General features: G+C 39.8%; 1 protein-coding gene across 4 annotated transcripts in view; it reads left to right on the forward strand.

Annotated features, from left to right (window-relative positions):
- Positions 1-14,895, forward strand: part of TANK (TRAF family member associated NFKB activator) — a 40,714-nt gene that overhangs the window by 11,825 nt on the left and 13,994 nt on the right. Inside the window, exons 3-5 of one of the 4 annotated variants that reach the window (XM_034785718.1) lie at positions 2,652-2,798; positions 6,138-6,246; positions 7,243-7,373. In XM_034785718.1, coding sequence (XP_034641609.1) covers positions 2,700-2,798; positions 6,138-6,246; positions 7,243-7,373 — 339 coding nt within the window. In that variant the 5' untranslated portion in view covers positions 2,652-2,699. Of the gene's footprint in view, positions 1-2,651; positions 2,799-4,245; positions 4,449-6,137; positions 6,247-7,242; positions 7,374-14,895 lie in introns of those variants that run through there. The other 3 variants (XM_034785719.1, XM_034785717.1, XM_034785720.1) reach the window with 3 other exon arrangements.

Below are 14,895 nucleotides of genomic sequence, written 5' to 3' on the forward strand. Positions count from 1 at the left end.
ATGTTTCTGTTACTCCTCCCAGGCCTTTCCTGGTTTGGTAGGCCACTATGAAGCCCTACCTGGAGTCTTAGTCCCAATCTTCTGTTTACACCTGCTCACTCCTAGCAGTCTCTCATCCCTGAGCAAACTGCAGCCTCCAGCTACTGTTTGTAGGGGAGATCACTTGATTCCTCTCAGGTGTGCCTCTTTAAAGTAATCAGAGTTGTCTAACCCTTGGCCCTCCAGCCCTTCCTGTTACACATCCCAACATATGGAAAAAGGTCTGTTGTGACAATTGGTCTATCTTTTGCCTGCTTAGGAATTTACCATGGAAAGTAGATGGTTATTTTCAATAAAGAATGTTGATTAAAAACAGGTGCAAGAAGACCAACAGTAAAAACTAGATTAGTGCAAACAACAAAGCTTAATACTAAAGTCAGACTGTTAAGTGAGATTTAGTAAGCAAGGAAATACAAGTCTGGAAATTTAATAAGTCAGAACTGCTGTGTCATAGTAGACCTAAATGGCTGACATATAATGAGGAGATGGGCTATTCCACCCATCACACTCTTTTTAAGCCCTTAAATAAAATGGGGCATGGAACAAGTGGAGGCTACTGAAACAAGTTTCCCCATTGTGTCAGCTGCTGCTCCCGTCCCTTCTCCCCACCCCCCATTACCTGGGACCCCAGATCTTCTTTATCGTAATCCTGAGGGATGTCATGACCAGCTCCAGCTGAATCCCAAACATCACCTGGAATGAAACTGGATTGGATTTTAGCAGCAGCAGCAACAGCTCCAGCTTATGCCAACTAACTTCCCTTTTACCCAAAAAGACAATTAGTACAATATTTAATACCTTCTAAAAGACTGTCAAACAAGGGACTCTTTTCTTCTAACGCTCTCTCCAGCTAAAGGGAACAAGAATGTTGTTAAAATAAAAGCCTTACTTAATATTTTACACTTCAAATGCTTTAACTGTTTTTACTTTTCTGTATCTTTAATAAATGGTTTTAAAAAGTCAATATTTTTGTCATGGTATTAAGCAGACAGATCTCTGTACACCCAACCCCGGCCCTCATTTAACACCATTGAATGTTAACACCTCTGACCCACTTATTCCATCTAAATTAATACAGCAGGTCCTAGGTTTTTGCTAGCTTTCACTGCTTGGTATTGTTAACCTGTAGATAAAAGGTGTTCTGAAATTCATTGTAGTGTTTCTTGTATTGGCATTCTTAGATATGACAGGAAAGGGATGTGTCCATTATTTACTTGGTGATGTTTGTTTGTTTATTTTCTGTTCCATAATAGAAAACTTTCTGGTGTTTCGGACAGTCGAATAATCATTAAGCTCAACACTTGTGTGTTCAGATCAGAAAGCTGATGATATACAACAATCAGACTCAGTCTTGCAAACACTTAAATATGCATAACACAGTGGAACTATGCATGTGCATATATAGCTTGAACCAAAGCCAAACTGACTTCATTAAGCCTTGATTCAGGCACACATTTCAGGCCCTAAGTATTTGCATGGGCAGGACCATAGCACATAACACTGGGTGATTTTGATAATTTGTCCCATGTACTTGATTGTTTTAAGTGTCTGATATTGATGCACGTTGTTAAGTGACATGATAAAACTAAAAATTTACCTTTGTATGCAGTGTTGGTTCCAGGATATTAGAGGGATAAGGTGAGTGGGGTAATAACTTTTATTGCATCAACTTCTGTGCATGAGAGAGACAAGCTTTCAAGCTACACAGAGCTTTTCTTCAGGTCTGGGAAAGGTACTATGAGTGTCACAGTTTAATAATACAAGGTGGAACAGATTAGCATAAGTAGTTGGACCACTCTCCACCTTGAATATGTGCTGTTAACACCTGTGCAGTGTGGGACAAAATGGGGGAAGGGGGGGGTTAGTTGGTTACAGATTAGTCTAATAAACCATAAATCCAGTGTCTTTGTTAGTACCTAGCAGAGTTAGGAATTTAAGTTCCCAGGCTTGTCTTTTGAACGTGTTGTGCAGGTTTCGTTTGGGGATGAGGACTGATAGGTCAGATACAGAGTGATGGCTTTGTGAAAAGTGTTCACCCACAAGTGATGTCTTTTTTTTCACTTTTCTGTGTGAGTTCATTTGAGAGCGTAGTGATTGTCTTTTATCGTTTTTCTGTGTGACAAACACCCCATCACCTGTGGGTGAACACTTTTCACAAAGAAGTCAGATATAAAGTGATCTATCAGTCCTCATCCTCAAACCTGCACAACACTTTCAAAAGACGAGCCTGGGAGTTTAAATTCATAACTCTGCTAGGCACTAAAAATTGTGGACTGAACAGAGACACTGGATTTATGGTTTATTACACTAATCTGTAATTAGTGTAATCACTGCAGAGGTTGTATCACTGCAGAGGTGTTAACGGGACACTCCACCTTGCATGGTCCCTTTTTGGAATATGTGCTAACTACCTATGTTAAACAATCTGTTCCACCTTGTCTTTAGCTGTGATAGTACCTTTTCTAGGTCTGAAAAACAGCTCTGTGTAGCTCGACAGCTTGTCTCTTTCACCAACAGAAGTTGATCCAATAAAAGATATTACCCTCACCCACCTTGTCTCTCAAATTTACCTTTGGTAATTAACTATCCTTTTCTTTCTGATCACTTTTCAGGTCTGTTAATTTGTCCATCTTTTCAGTGATGAGACAGCGCTGGGAAGTATGGATAAAAATATTGGAGAGCAGCTTAATAAAGCTTATGAAGCCTTTCGACAGGCATGCATGGATAGAGACCATGCTGTGAAAGAACTGCAGCAAAAAGTATGTGTTGGTTTTTGTTTTTTAAAGCTATCCCTTCTGTTGAGAACATAGTAAATATGGAGACTTCAGTTTTGCTTTACTTCAGCAACTGAAGTTTCAGTGCATCTTGTTAAAGATAGAAATTGCAATTAAAAAGCAAACTACTCAATCAAAGAATAGCACATTATGGTATGTGCGTGTGTGTGGGGTGGGGGGGAACACCCAATATGCATGTGTATCATCTGGCAGTCTTTAATCTTTTATTCATTTCTAATTTTGAAGTGGTTTTAGGTGGGGGAAAGGTGTTGTCTATGAAGGATAATCAGGGAGCTCTTTAAAAATGTAAATGTATCTTTGCTGTCTACAAAGTATCCATCTTTCATGGAAAATATTAAATCTAATTATCTTTTTCTTATTTTACAGCAAATTGATAGAGAAATCTGAAGCTCTTTCAGACAGTTATTTATATTGTTACTTACCTGACCCAAAGATGTGCCTTATAAGTTATTAATAATTAGTTATATTGGGGTCTTTAGGCACTGTGCTAGATGCTGTACAAGCACATCGAAAGATACAGTTTCTGTCATACGTATTTTTAATTAACTTACCTAAATTACAAGCTGTTTCAATATTAACACTTTTTAAAATATAGGAGTCAAACGGTATACTTATATCCTTTTATCCAACAATGAGCAGTGAAGAGGGCGGTTCAAGGAAGATTCTTAACTATTTGGAGCCCTTTGGGTTTTTGGACTGATGCGAACAAGCATTTACAAGGATAGATTGCGACCATGTTGGACACAACAACATTTCCATGAGTTGTCTGGAGCTACGGTACTAGTCGCACATACAGTCCAATACTCTGCAAAAACAGCAGTTTGTGGTTTTGTGATACTGCCTAGCACACCGTGGTCTCTAGAGCATTTCAAATCCTGCTCTTCAATGGAATCTCTCATTCTTCATCAGTTCACACACAGTTCAGTGGATGTGGCTATGGTGGGGTCTGTCTGGAGGAACATGGGCCCTAAACTATCTTACAGTTCAGAGAGAGGAAGTAATGGAGTTGGGGGTAAGGAAATGTCTGCCAGAGAGCACACTTTATTCTGAAATCCAGTAACCCTGCCTCCCCCAAAAAAGACCCACTGCAGAATAGCCTGGTGCTCAGGGCACTTATTTGGATGTGGGAGACCTCAGTTCAAATGCACTCTCTGCCTGAGTCAAAGACCAGACGCCTGACCCTGGGTCACCCATATCCTAGCTGAGTGCCTTACCTGCAAGCTATTTGCTATTCTGGCTTGGGGCTCTCACTCTTTCAACACCACTGAGACGTTCCTAAACTCTAACTCTGTGTTCTTTGAAATTAATTGCCAAATTATAAACTTAATTTTGTCCTCTTTGGATACATATGCTGCACTCAAAACAAGAAAATAAATACATGCTTATGGAAAGCTCAGTGGAAAATTAGAACATAAGGAACAAATGGGTGAGAATGTGTGTATTCTACAGTGACGGAAACAAATTTCTATGGGATTTTGTTGTGCATTTTTTTGTTTGTTTTGTTTAGAGACAAGCAATACACAGATCTTCCATAAAGTGTTCATAATAGCTTGTCTTTGCCCTAATCAACCCTCAGGAATCAGATTCTCTGACTGCAGAAAAGAACCATTAAAGGTAAAAGTATTTCCTAAGGGAAGTCAACCTATAGAAACTGCAGGTTTTTACCAAACATGAGATTTTTTTTTTTTTTTGGATGACCTACATATGTTGCTTGCTCTAATGTTTCCTTCCTTTTCCTCTGTTCGCTCCATGGCCTTAGCACTTTGTTGGCTTGTCCAGCATTCTGTTGTTAACAGTTTACTAAAGTTACTGGTAGGCCACTTGTTTTGCCAGTCTCTAGAGTTGGGAGCCATGTCAAACACACAGAAGCCAGAGTCATCTTGGCCAGATGGTGTTTGATACAGATGGATAGTTGGTTGTCATGCAGATCTTCTAGTTGGTAACTTGTTGCTGCCATCTGACTCAAAGAATAATTTGTGCACACTGGCTGTCAAAAGCATCTTCTCTTCTGTCTGTTTTAGCTGTCATGTCTGTGCTCTGTACAGAAGTGTTGACAAGACATTGCTGTTGTACATTTTCAATTTGGTTTTCAGTGATTTTTTTCTGCTTTCTGAGGTCTTTTATAGCTGCTGGAGTGTACTGCTCTATGATCATTTTTTTTTTTAAATGCTCTCATAGTGCAACAATTACTCAGCCTTTCAGAGTAACCTTTAGTCCGATTGTAGGTTTATTCTTGCATGTTGTACGGACAAGTGCATCTTTTCAGTAAAAAGTCTTTTTAACTTTAGTGAGGCTTACAATACAGATACAATAACAGTGAAGTAACTCATTTAAACACACTAATCTTGCCCCCACTCTTTCTGTGCAGTAATTTCAGAAAAAATTCAAATAATCCTCCTAAAACTTTCTTGTTAGAATTTCACAAGTTTTCTCCCATAACTTCAGCACTATTAGTGTTGTACCATCAGGAATGGGCTAGTGGAATCATGTGTGTATATATATATTTTTAATCCTGTTATTCAGCTACCTGAATGGTCCCTGATTGTTGTTCAGTTAACTGGCTGACTAATATTCATCTACCCTAGAGTAGCTCAGTGCTCTTCTAGGTTCTAACAGGGCAGGTCAACCTAGGGGAGGAGATCAGGCAAAGTTAGATGAAGAGTAACACTGATCGGCTATTCTTTTCTTTGCTAGTTGGCCTCTCCCCCCATCCTCTTCCAGGAGTCTTGGAAGGCAAAGGTAGCAAAGACATGCAGTGTGATGTATTAAATATAGACATGTATATTTATTCCTATTTTTTAGTTAAACAACAAACAGGTATGGGAAGTGGAACTATAATATTGTTTCAAATTAAATTTGAAAAAACTAATATCTTTACTTAGACATTTAGATTTATTTCCTGAAAAGTTAAATTGATAGTGACCTTATATAGCTATAACTGGGGTAACTAACCGACTCTGTGAAAGAATAAATAAATACACAAATCCTAACTTTAAAACACAAATAATTTAATTTGTGGTTACGACTAAAAATTGCCTCTTGTGTAAACGTTATCCTGACATTTACTACCATCACTGTTAACCAAGATTTAAAGCAATCTTGTTTTATCTAGTAGTTTACCTTTTTCCAATCAGTACAGACTTAAAATTAGACCTGTCACAGGTGACAACTGTCAAGTTTCTGTGCACAAATTGTAGCCGCAGGCATCCTAAAAAGAGAGCTGATAAACTGTATCTGCTAAAACTGAAGCCCTTAATCAAAACAAAATAAGACTAATGCTAATTAAATTATTGTATTTTTCAGACAGAAAGCTATACGCAGCAAATATGTGAACAGCAGGAACAGATAGAGTTTCAAAAAAGTATGATTACAAAACTTAAATCACAGTTGGCTCCTGTGAATGCTAACAGAGGTACGTACTCTAATTTGTGTGCTTTATATGTCTTTCCTTTTATCATGTATTATACTGCAGAATAGTTTAGTTTTGACTTCTTTATTGCTTCAGATTCTACAATGTGTATCCCCAAAAGGACTCTGAGGTAATGCTATATTTAATGGCAATAAGACTATTTCTTTGTGAACGGAAAGATTTAACATACTTTTGTATTTTTCAAATTTTGTTTATAAAATGAAAAATCTTGGAAACCTTTTTGTATCTTCTTCGAGAAGAAACAGTGAGATTTTAAAAAAAAATATACAGCTTGCTCACATTGAAGTCAATGGACTTCAGTTGAGTAGACTTGTTAATTGTAGTAACAAATTATCTGCGAACATGATATGACTTATTTTTATGAATATTGATCACAATTGTTTGACTAATTAGTGTGAACAAGTTTTAGCCTATAGTCTGGTTGAGAACTGGGTAAATAGGTGTGACTTTCTATGTTGTGTGAGTGGTCAGCTAAGTTACATGGCACTCTTTTTTGTTAATTTATTGGGTTACTTAAGCTTTAGAAACAGGAGTTTCTCTTTCTGTTCAAATTGTCAGTGAACATTCTTAATTAACTGAATCAATTCTACACAGGATAGAAATGAACTTTTCAAAATAGCCATTAAAACTCTTTCAGTAAAAGCACTCCTGTGAATATTTATTTATTCATACTAGTCTAACGCTTTTCCTTTTCACAAATGCCAGCAAAGCTGATGGCTTTATTTTCAACAATGTGTTTATTGCTGGATTTGCCCATCTGTCTTGAGTATTAGAGGGCAGAATTGGGCCTCTGTTGGATTAATACTAGGTCCAATAAAGGAAACTAAAATAAACTTAATATGTATTTACAGTGATACTTGGCCCAGTGAAAATACCAAATTCATACAATGCTTTTTTTTTTTTTTTTTTTTTTTTTTAAATCTTAACATGGCTGGGGGGACATGCAGTGATGCTCAGAGAGCTGTTTTTATTTTACAGGTAGTGCACATGGCCATGTTCTGGTGCCTGAAGATAGTGAAACCTGGAGAAATGACACCTCCCCTAATCTAACTTTTGATCAGCTCCATGAAAAACTGAAACTAGCAATGCAAAGAGAGAAACTTTTAAAGGTACAGTAGCCTGATTGTCTTTAACATGATTATTGTATTTATACTTTTAGGTTCTAAATGGAGAAGTGAACTTTCAGAGATGCCCTGAACTGCTCCCTTTCCAGGGTCTTATGGGTTTGATCCTCAGCTGATGTCAATTAGCATAGCTGCATCAAAGTTGGTTGAGCTGTGCTGATTTCCACCAGTTGAGGATAAGGCTCTGACTCTTCCCAGCTCTGTTGCTGTTTGACAGCGTGGATCATGGGAATAATATTGACTCAGAAAAAGAAGGGGGGGAGACCCTGTCTGCTCACTTATTTCTTCACCTCACATACGTGACAGTCAAGAAGGAGCTCCCCTTTTCTGTAATGAGAATCTGTCACAATGCAGTTGTCAGGGTGGGGATGGGGACTTGGCAAGTCTGCGTGGCGGCAAGTGATTGGGGTGAGAAGTGACTTCCTAAACTGGCTGGATATATTCCTTTCCCCCATCCGCAGCTGGCTGAAGTCACGCCAGTGTTTTCATCATAGACCTACTGAGGTTGGCAGGGATGAGAATAGAGCAGCAGTGGTCAGGAGGGAAGAATTGATTTACATGAGGCTCCCACACCCAGAGCAGACCTTGTGTACCAAGCTGATCCTTTCTCTGAATTGCTCGGCCTGCTGCGTCTTCTGGGGCTTGCACATCCCATAAGGCTGAATTGTCAGTCTGAGCATGACCCCACAGTGTTGTCTTAATAAACCTTGTGAAACCAAAAGCTCAGACTAAAAAAGTTAATTTGGGGATTTGTTTGCTAAATCTGAGCCATGGACAAAGTGATCCTGCATTTCGGTGAACTAAGCACATTTTAATCAGAGGTGTTAATTTGAAAATCATTTTATCGGATTAGTGACAGTTGCTAATTATCTTGTAGGAATCTAATTTGAAACTTTTTTTTTTTTTTTTTTTTTTTTAGATAAGCATTTTCAGTTTATTGTTACTAAGGCCATTTTAGAATGAAAGGATGATACAAGAATCTCATCCTCATATAGTCTCTGCTTCTGGCTTAGCACTTGTAACCCCACAATATAATTTCCATGGTAGTTTTTTGCGTTTAATTAGAAAATGAGAGTAGAATTTTGTTGAAGAGTTAATTCCTTGTCAAAACATCTTTGCAGGTCTTTCCATTTCTCTGTATTGAATTTCATTATTATTATTATGTGTATTCCAGTAGAGCCTAGAGGTCCAGCCATGATTGGGGGTCTCATTGTAATCTGTATTGTACAAACAAATATTAAGAGACAGCCCCTACCTTGAGGAGCTTACAATCTATCTAAATAAGACAGAAAAGGAGTGTGAGAAAGGAAGCTGAATTATCCTAATCTTACAGATAAGGACCTGAGACACAGAGATTATGATTTGCTTACATTGTCATGGGAAGTCTATGGCAGAGCTGGGAAATGAACTTTGATCTTCTGAGTTCTAGTCCAGTGTCTTAACCACAAGACTGTCTTTTCGAGGCACAAACTACCTATCGGTACCTGCTTCTAGACTATTCAGGTATCTCTCTGATTTACAAAATGATGTGCATGAGTAAGAGATGTATCAGTTGTAAATTTAATCACTTACTTAATATGGATCTTTGGTATATATTGAACAAAATTGATCCTCCTAGTATTTCATTTGCCACCCTGTCCAATCTAAATAGCTTTCTCTTGTAAACGGTAGAAGAGTCGGTTCTTTATCAACCCAAATGTGATAGTTCGCTTACTATTTTGCGGGGGGTGGGGGGAGGGGAAGGGAAATGCTCTATCAAATTTTTTTTCCTAAACCAGGTAAACTATATCCACAGCCATTGTCCTCCACCACATGAACTCCTTTCTGTTACATCCCTAGCAAAACTGTCTCATTCACTAGCTGTATAAATTCAGTACGTGTAAAATCCATGGTGGTGGGATTTAAATTAAAATAGTTTGTGTCCCCTCATTCTGTCTCTGGTTAGTGTTTAGATTTACAGTGATTCTGAAATTGTGGGTCAGCACCCCAAAGTGGGTCACAGTCCTGTTTTAATGGGGTCACCAGGGCTGGCTTAGACTTGCTTGGGCCCAGGGCCAAAGCCCAAACCCAAAAGCTTCAGCCCTGGGCGGTAGGGCTCAGGTTACAGGCCCCATGCCTGGGGCTGAGCTCTTGGGCTTTGGCCCCCCGGCCTGGGGGGGGTGGGGCTTGGCTTTGCCACCCCCTTTTCCCCAGGGTGACGGGGCTTAGGCAGGCTCAGGCTTTGGTCCCTCTCCTGCGGTCCTGTCATAATTTTTGTTGTCAGAAGAGGGTCGCGGTGCAATGAAGTTTGAGAACCTCTGGTTTAGAACATTCCCCAATTGTATAATTGCCTGTATCCCTTTCAGAAGTCTGATTTGTCTCACGTAGCTCCAAGTTAGCTTTTAAATGAGGTGTATTTGCTTATACAATCAGACATACAAATACAAAAGTGTCACAGCACACTGTTATTGAAAAATTGCTTACTTTCTCACTTTTACCATATAGACTCATAGACTTCAAGGTCAGAAGGGACCATTATGATTGTCTAGTCTGACCTCCTGCACAACTCAGGCCACAGAATCTCACCCACCCATTCCTGTAACAAACCCCTAACCTATGTCTGAGCTATTGAAGTCCTCAAATCATGGCTTAAAAACTTCAAGGTGCAGAGAATCCTCCAGCAAGTGACCCTTGCCCCACGTTGCAGAGGAAGGCGAAAACCCCATAGGGCCTCTGCCAATCTGCCCTGGCGGAAAATTCCTTCCCGACCCCAAATATGGTGATCAGCTAAACCGTGGGCAAGACTCACCAGCCAGACACCCAGGAAAGAATTCTCTGTAGTAACTCAGATCCCACCCCATCTAACATCCCATCACAGGCCATTTGGCATATTTACCGCTAATAGTCGAATATCAATTAATTTCCAAAATTAGGCTATCCCATCATACCATCCCCTCCATAAACTTATCAAGCTTAGTCTTGAAGCCAGATCTGTCTTATAATTATATATATTATATAATTTATATCATTATAAAATAGATCAATTGGCATATAAATATTGTACTTACATTTCAGTATATAGCATTTAGAGTATATAAAGTCATTATCTGTATGAAATTTTAATTTGTACTGACTTAGCTAGTGCTTTTTCTGTAGCCTGTTGTAAGACTAGTCCAATATCTGAATGAGTTAATGTACCCCCTGGAAGACCTCTGTGTACCTCTACGGGTACATGTACCCCTGGTTGAGAACCACTGCTCTATTTCATCTGCATACTGTTGACATTGTAACCCAAACACATTTCCCAGATTGGTATTCTTACACATTGATCAAGAGGGGTGACAGAATAATTCCTATATAGCCATACATGAGTGCCCTTGGGACATATGAGCATTGCTCAACATATCCCTCTGGATCCTCTTGCAGAGGAAAAACCATAGCCTCTCAAGAGAAACTTTGTCTTCTCTGCAGGTGTCTGAGCTATACCTCATAGTCAGCCTTCTACCATTAAGTACTTGTATTTTTTAGTTGCTAGGTCTAAAAGAACTATCACGGATATGATCTTCATACGTCCCAACAGGGGATTGATCAAAGAGACTAGTGCAGTCTCTGTACCATACCCAGGCTCAAACCAGAATGAAATCATGGAAATCTGTGGACTCCTTTATATCCAGAACTGTCTCACCACAGCCTTCTCAACAATCTTCCCTCAGAAAAGGAGATTTGAGAGGTTGATAACTGGCATAATTGTGGGGACCCAGAGACAGTAAAGAATGACCAAAGGGACTAAGAGAGAGTTATTTGTCAATGCTTCCCTTTAGGAGACCAAGGGGTCAACATCCCATTCTGTTCCAGGAATGGTCTTGAATACTTCCCAACTAGGAAGGACGTGGGTCCAGTTTTCATGTCACAGCCCAAATGTCCCCACCATAGCCATGACCTTTGCAGGCAAAACTACATGAAACCCAAGCAAAGAAGACCTTGCATTTCTCTCCCCTAAACACAGCTCTCCCCACAAAGGCAAACAGTGCCATGTGAATCAGTGTAAATTTATCTGTGAAGCATGAATACTTGACTCCACACCCAAGACAAAACACCCATATTTACCATGCTGTTCACACTCCTCCCAGAAATATTCCAGGACTTTAGATGCTATAGCAGAGGGAAAGAAATGCTTCTACATCTCCGGCACAGCCAGGGCATCAGATCTCAAAAACGATTTATGCTGCAATAAGTTACTTAGTGGTCTAGGTTCTGAGCTGTTCAGAGCATAAGCAGAGTGGTGAGGATTGTGCTATAAATCACCTTCCTGTGCCCCTGATCCTGGGGCTGAAATGCCCCCCCCATATAACTTAAAGCAGTCGGAGAGGCTACTCTAAGAAATGCTAGCTGGGGCAGTCCTCTGGAGTGCTGTGTGTTCCAGCCCCTCCCACCCCAGTATGCCTCCTCCATACCACCTACCTCTGAGATGAGGGAGCAGGTAATGGAAAGCTGATATGCTGGATTTATACCAGCTGTGGACCCTCCTGCACCTGCCTGTCTGAAACAGTTTTAAGCTTTCTTTGTGCACCACTGGAGTGATGAAAAGCAGAATTAGCCAGGTGACCTCTGAAGCTGAATGGGACACTTATTGGTAAACTTATCAGTAGTCACACAAAAGATGGTTAGTGTTCCATAAGGCCATTGGTGGAAGTTTGTCAGCTGAACAGCATTCTTCCGTAGAGCCATCTGAAATTTTACCTGTTCCATTAGCTTCCTAGGACAGACCATTAAAATAGGTTGCCACACCCTGACAGGAAAGATATGTCATAATGGAGAGCTCCATGACACAGGTGTAATTTCTATCCCTGCTGCCAATCCCAATACATAAGATTCAGAACATGGCCAGATATGTTAATTGAGCTAGATACCACTAGACAGTCTCATAGCTGTCATGGGATCATGAGATATAAGATATATAAAATATATCATGAGTTCATAAACTAATCTAAGAGAGTTATCATATTGATGTTGAAGCCACTCAGACCCAATCAGTCTTGGTGACTCTGGTTCTTAGAGGTTGAATTGTCACTGTTAGTGTCTGTAAGATATGGGAAAGGCAATATAATGATGTCATGACAGCGCAAAGTGATGCTGACTTTCATCAGTATGTGATGAAATAGCTTCTTCACAACAACATGATGCTCGTTTTAGTACACAGACAGGCTGTTGTGTTGGTATGTAGTGACTCTCCCACTGAATTTCTCTTCTCTCTGCCTTCCTTGTGCCCCATTGCCTTTGTTCCCCTACCAGAGGAAGGGCATAGCGACTCCCACACTGCTTCTGGTGTTTGCCTTGTGTTTCAGGGGGCTCTCCTGTAATCTGTGCTCCTCTTGCTTTGTCTGACTTTTGGCCAAAGAAAAAAGAGCACAATCCTATTTAGACTCTGCAAGAGCTGTGTGCAGGGACTGAAGGAGCCATGAGCTAAGTGTTGTTGCACATTTGCCTGTTTCTAATGTATGTACTTGATACATTTCATGCTTAACCCTGCTTTGCAATTGTTACATTTTTATTCTTAACGTTGCTGTGTAATGTTTTTCAGACCTCCTTATGCTTTATAACCTTTACTCTTACAGCCCTTTCCTCACTCTTTAAGTACTTCAACCTTATCCAACTCCTGGCTCCACCATAACTTCCTTCAACTTCAGCACATTCAAAACTGGTAAGAATACCTTAATCCAAAAACACCACCACCTCCATCTTGCATTCACCCAAATGGTCATGAACCTGTGTATTAAACTTCAGCAAAGTTCTTACTTGCTTCCCAACTCAGTAAATGTTTATCCCCTCCTAACCTGATCCACATAAAATATTGCCTTGACTACAGAAACTTTTTATGCCTTCTTCTCATCTCACTTTTGTGATTTCCTTTGCTTTCCCTAAGTCCCTCAGTCAAATTTACATGTCATATTTTGAAAAATCTCAGACCCCTCTGGAAGTTGGGAACACATGACCTTTAGCCTAAAATCTTCACAGACTTCCTATCCATTTCAGAACTGAATACAACCATCTCTTCCTGCCTAGTCTTTGTGTCCCATCAAGACTAATCCTTCTCTTGCTGCATCTTTTCTCTTCATCCCATTCCTTGGACTCTAGACTTCTTTCTACTCCACATAATGGGGTGTATAGATCCTAACCTGGACAAGGACAGAAAAGGGTTAATGGCCTGTCCTGCAAACAGGTACTGAAATCTGTCCCACAGTACCTGCCAGAAGCATCAAACCTGAAAGTAGGGTCCTCCAGCTGTAGGAAGTAATCAGGAAGGTAATAGCATATCTAGGTGTAGGGGGATGGCTTTAGAAATGGGTTGTCCTGCCAATTGAGAGCATCAGGGGAACTGGGTTTGCTAGGACTTCAGCCAGCCAGTGAGATATGGGGTTTCCCTTTGGTGAAGAGAACCCATTTTAAAGACTGTTTTGACCACTCAGTGAGTGGAGGAAGCTGACTGTTACTCCTTGAGAAAAGGGAAGGCCTACTATGGACTAGGTAATTTGGGGGGCAGGGTGAGCTGACCTGGAGCACTGACTCTTGGTTAACTGGCTTAAATTGTGAAATTTAAATATAGAAACGTCTTCTCTAAACTTCATCCCAGAATGCATCTATATTTTGACTCTTACAGCAGCCTCTTTGGGGCTCTGCTAATGGGTTATCTGAATACACTCCCCTCCTTGTATCACCACACCTGGGGCTGGATCCTTCTCCATCTGCCCCCATCCCATGTACACATTGTACTTCTAGTACATTTATGAAGCCTGTACATGCAAATACAAACATTTGGGAGGGGGGTGTTGAACAGGATATATCTTGGGCCTAATTCTCTATTCAGTTACTTAAGTTTTATCCTGTTGGAGCCGGGTACCTGACTTAATGTGGCTCATCCCTTGAGCATTCTTTATCTGTCTTTCCACTGACCTTGTTTTTAAACTAATTATTTTTCCAGATGGTGTGACTTGCATTTTGGCACATTATTTATCTTGACATTGCATGCGACTTTTGCAGCCCTAGGTCAAAGTCACAGTGTTTCTATTTAACCATTTTGATCAGTTAGATCAATACACTTATAAACAAACATTTAATTTTAGTGGGAAAATGTCTTGGGAATGAAACACCTGAATTACTCTGTTATTTGGATGACTTGCAAAGCAATTAGAAATGTTTCAGAGAGAGACTTTTGTACCCAATTTCAAAATTATAAGAGCAGAATATTTCTGGTGCATTTGGTTGCTTCTGGACAAATATAATAAAACTAATTTGAATCAAGTGAATGTCTCCTATTCGCATTGTGGCATTTTAAAAATACAATTCAGCCATCCATATTCAAATAGTTCTCTTCCATAATTTGCCTTTTCTTATTTGACTGCCACAGTGCTTCCTGAATCCCTCCAAAAATAACTGCCAAAATTCCCTCTCTTATTTCCCCCTTCTTAAATGTGTTTATATATGTAACTGGATAATTGTCACTACTGCTTCTACTGTCCTCTGCAAACTT

This window comes from Trachemys scripta, chromosome 11 (assembly GCF_013100865.1).
Source record: "Trachemys scripta elegans isolate TJP31775 chromosome 11, CAS_Tse_1.0, whole genome shotgun sequence".
NCBI classification, from domain to species: Eukaryota; Metazoa; Chordata; order Testudines; family Emydidae; genus Trachemys; species Trachemys scripta.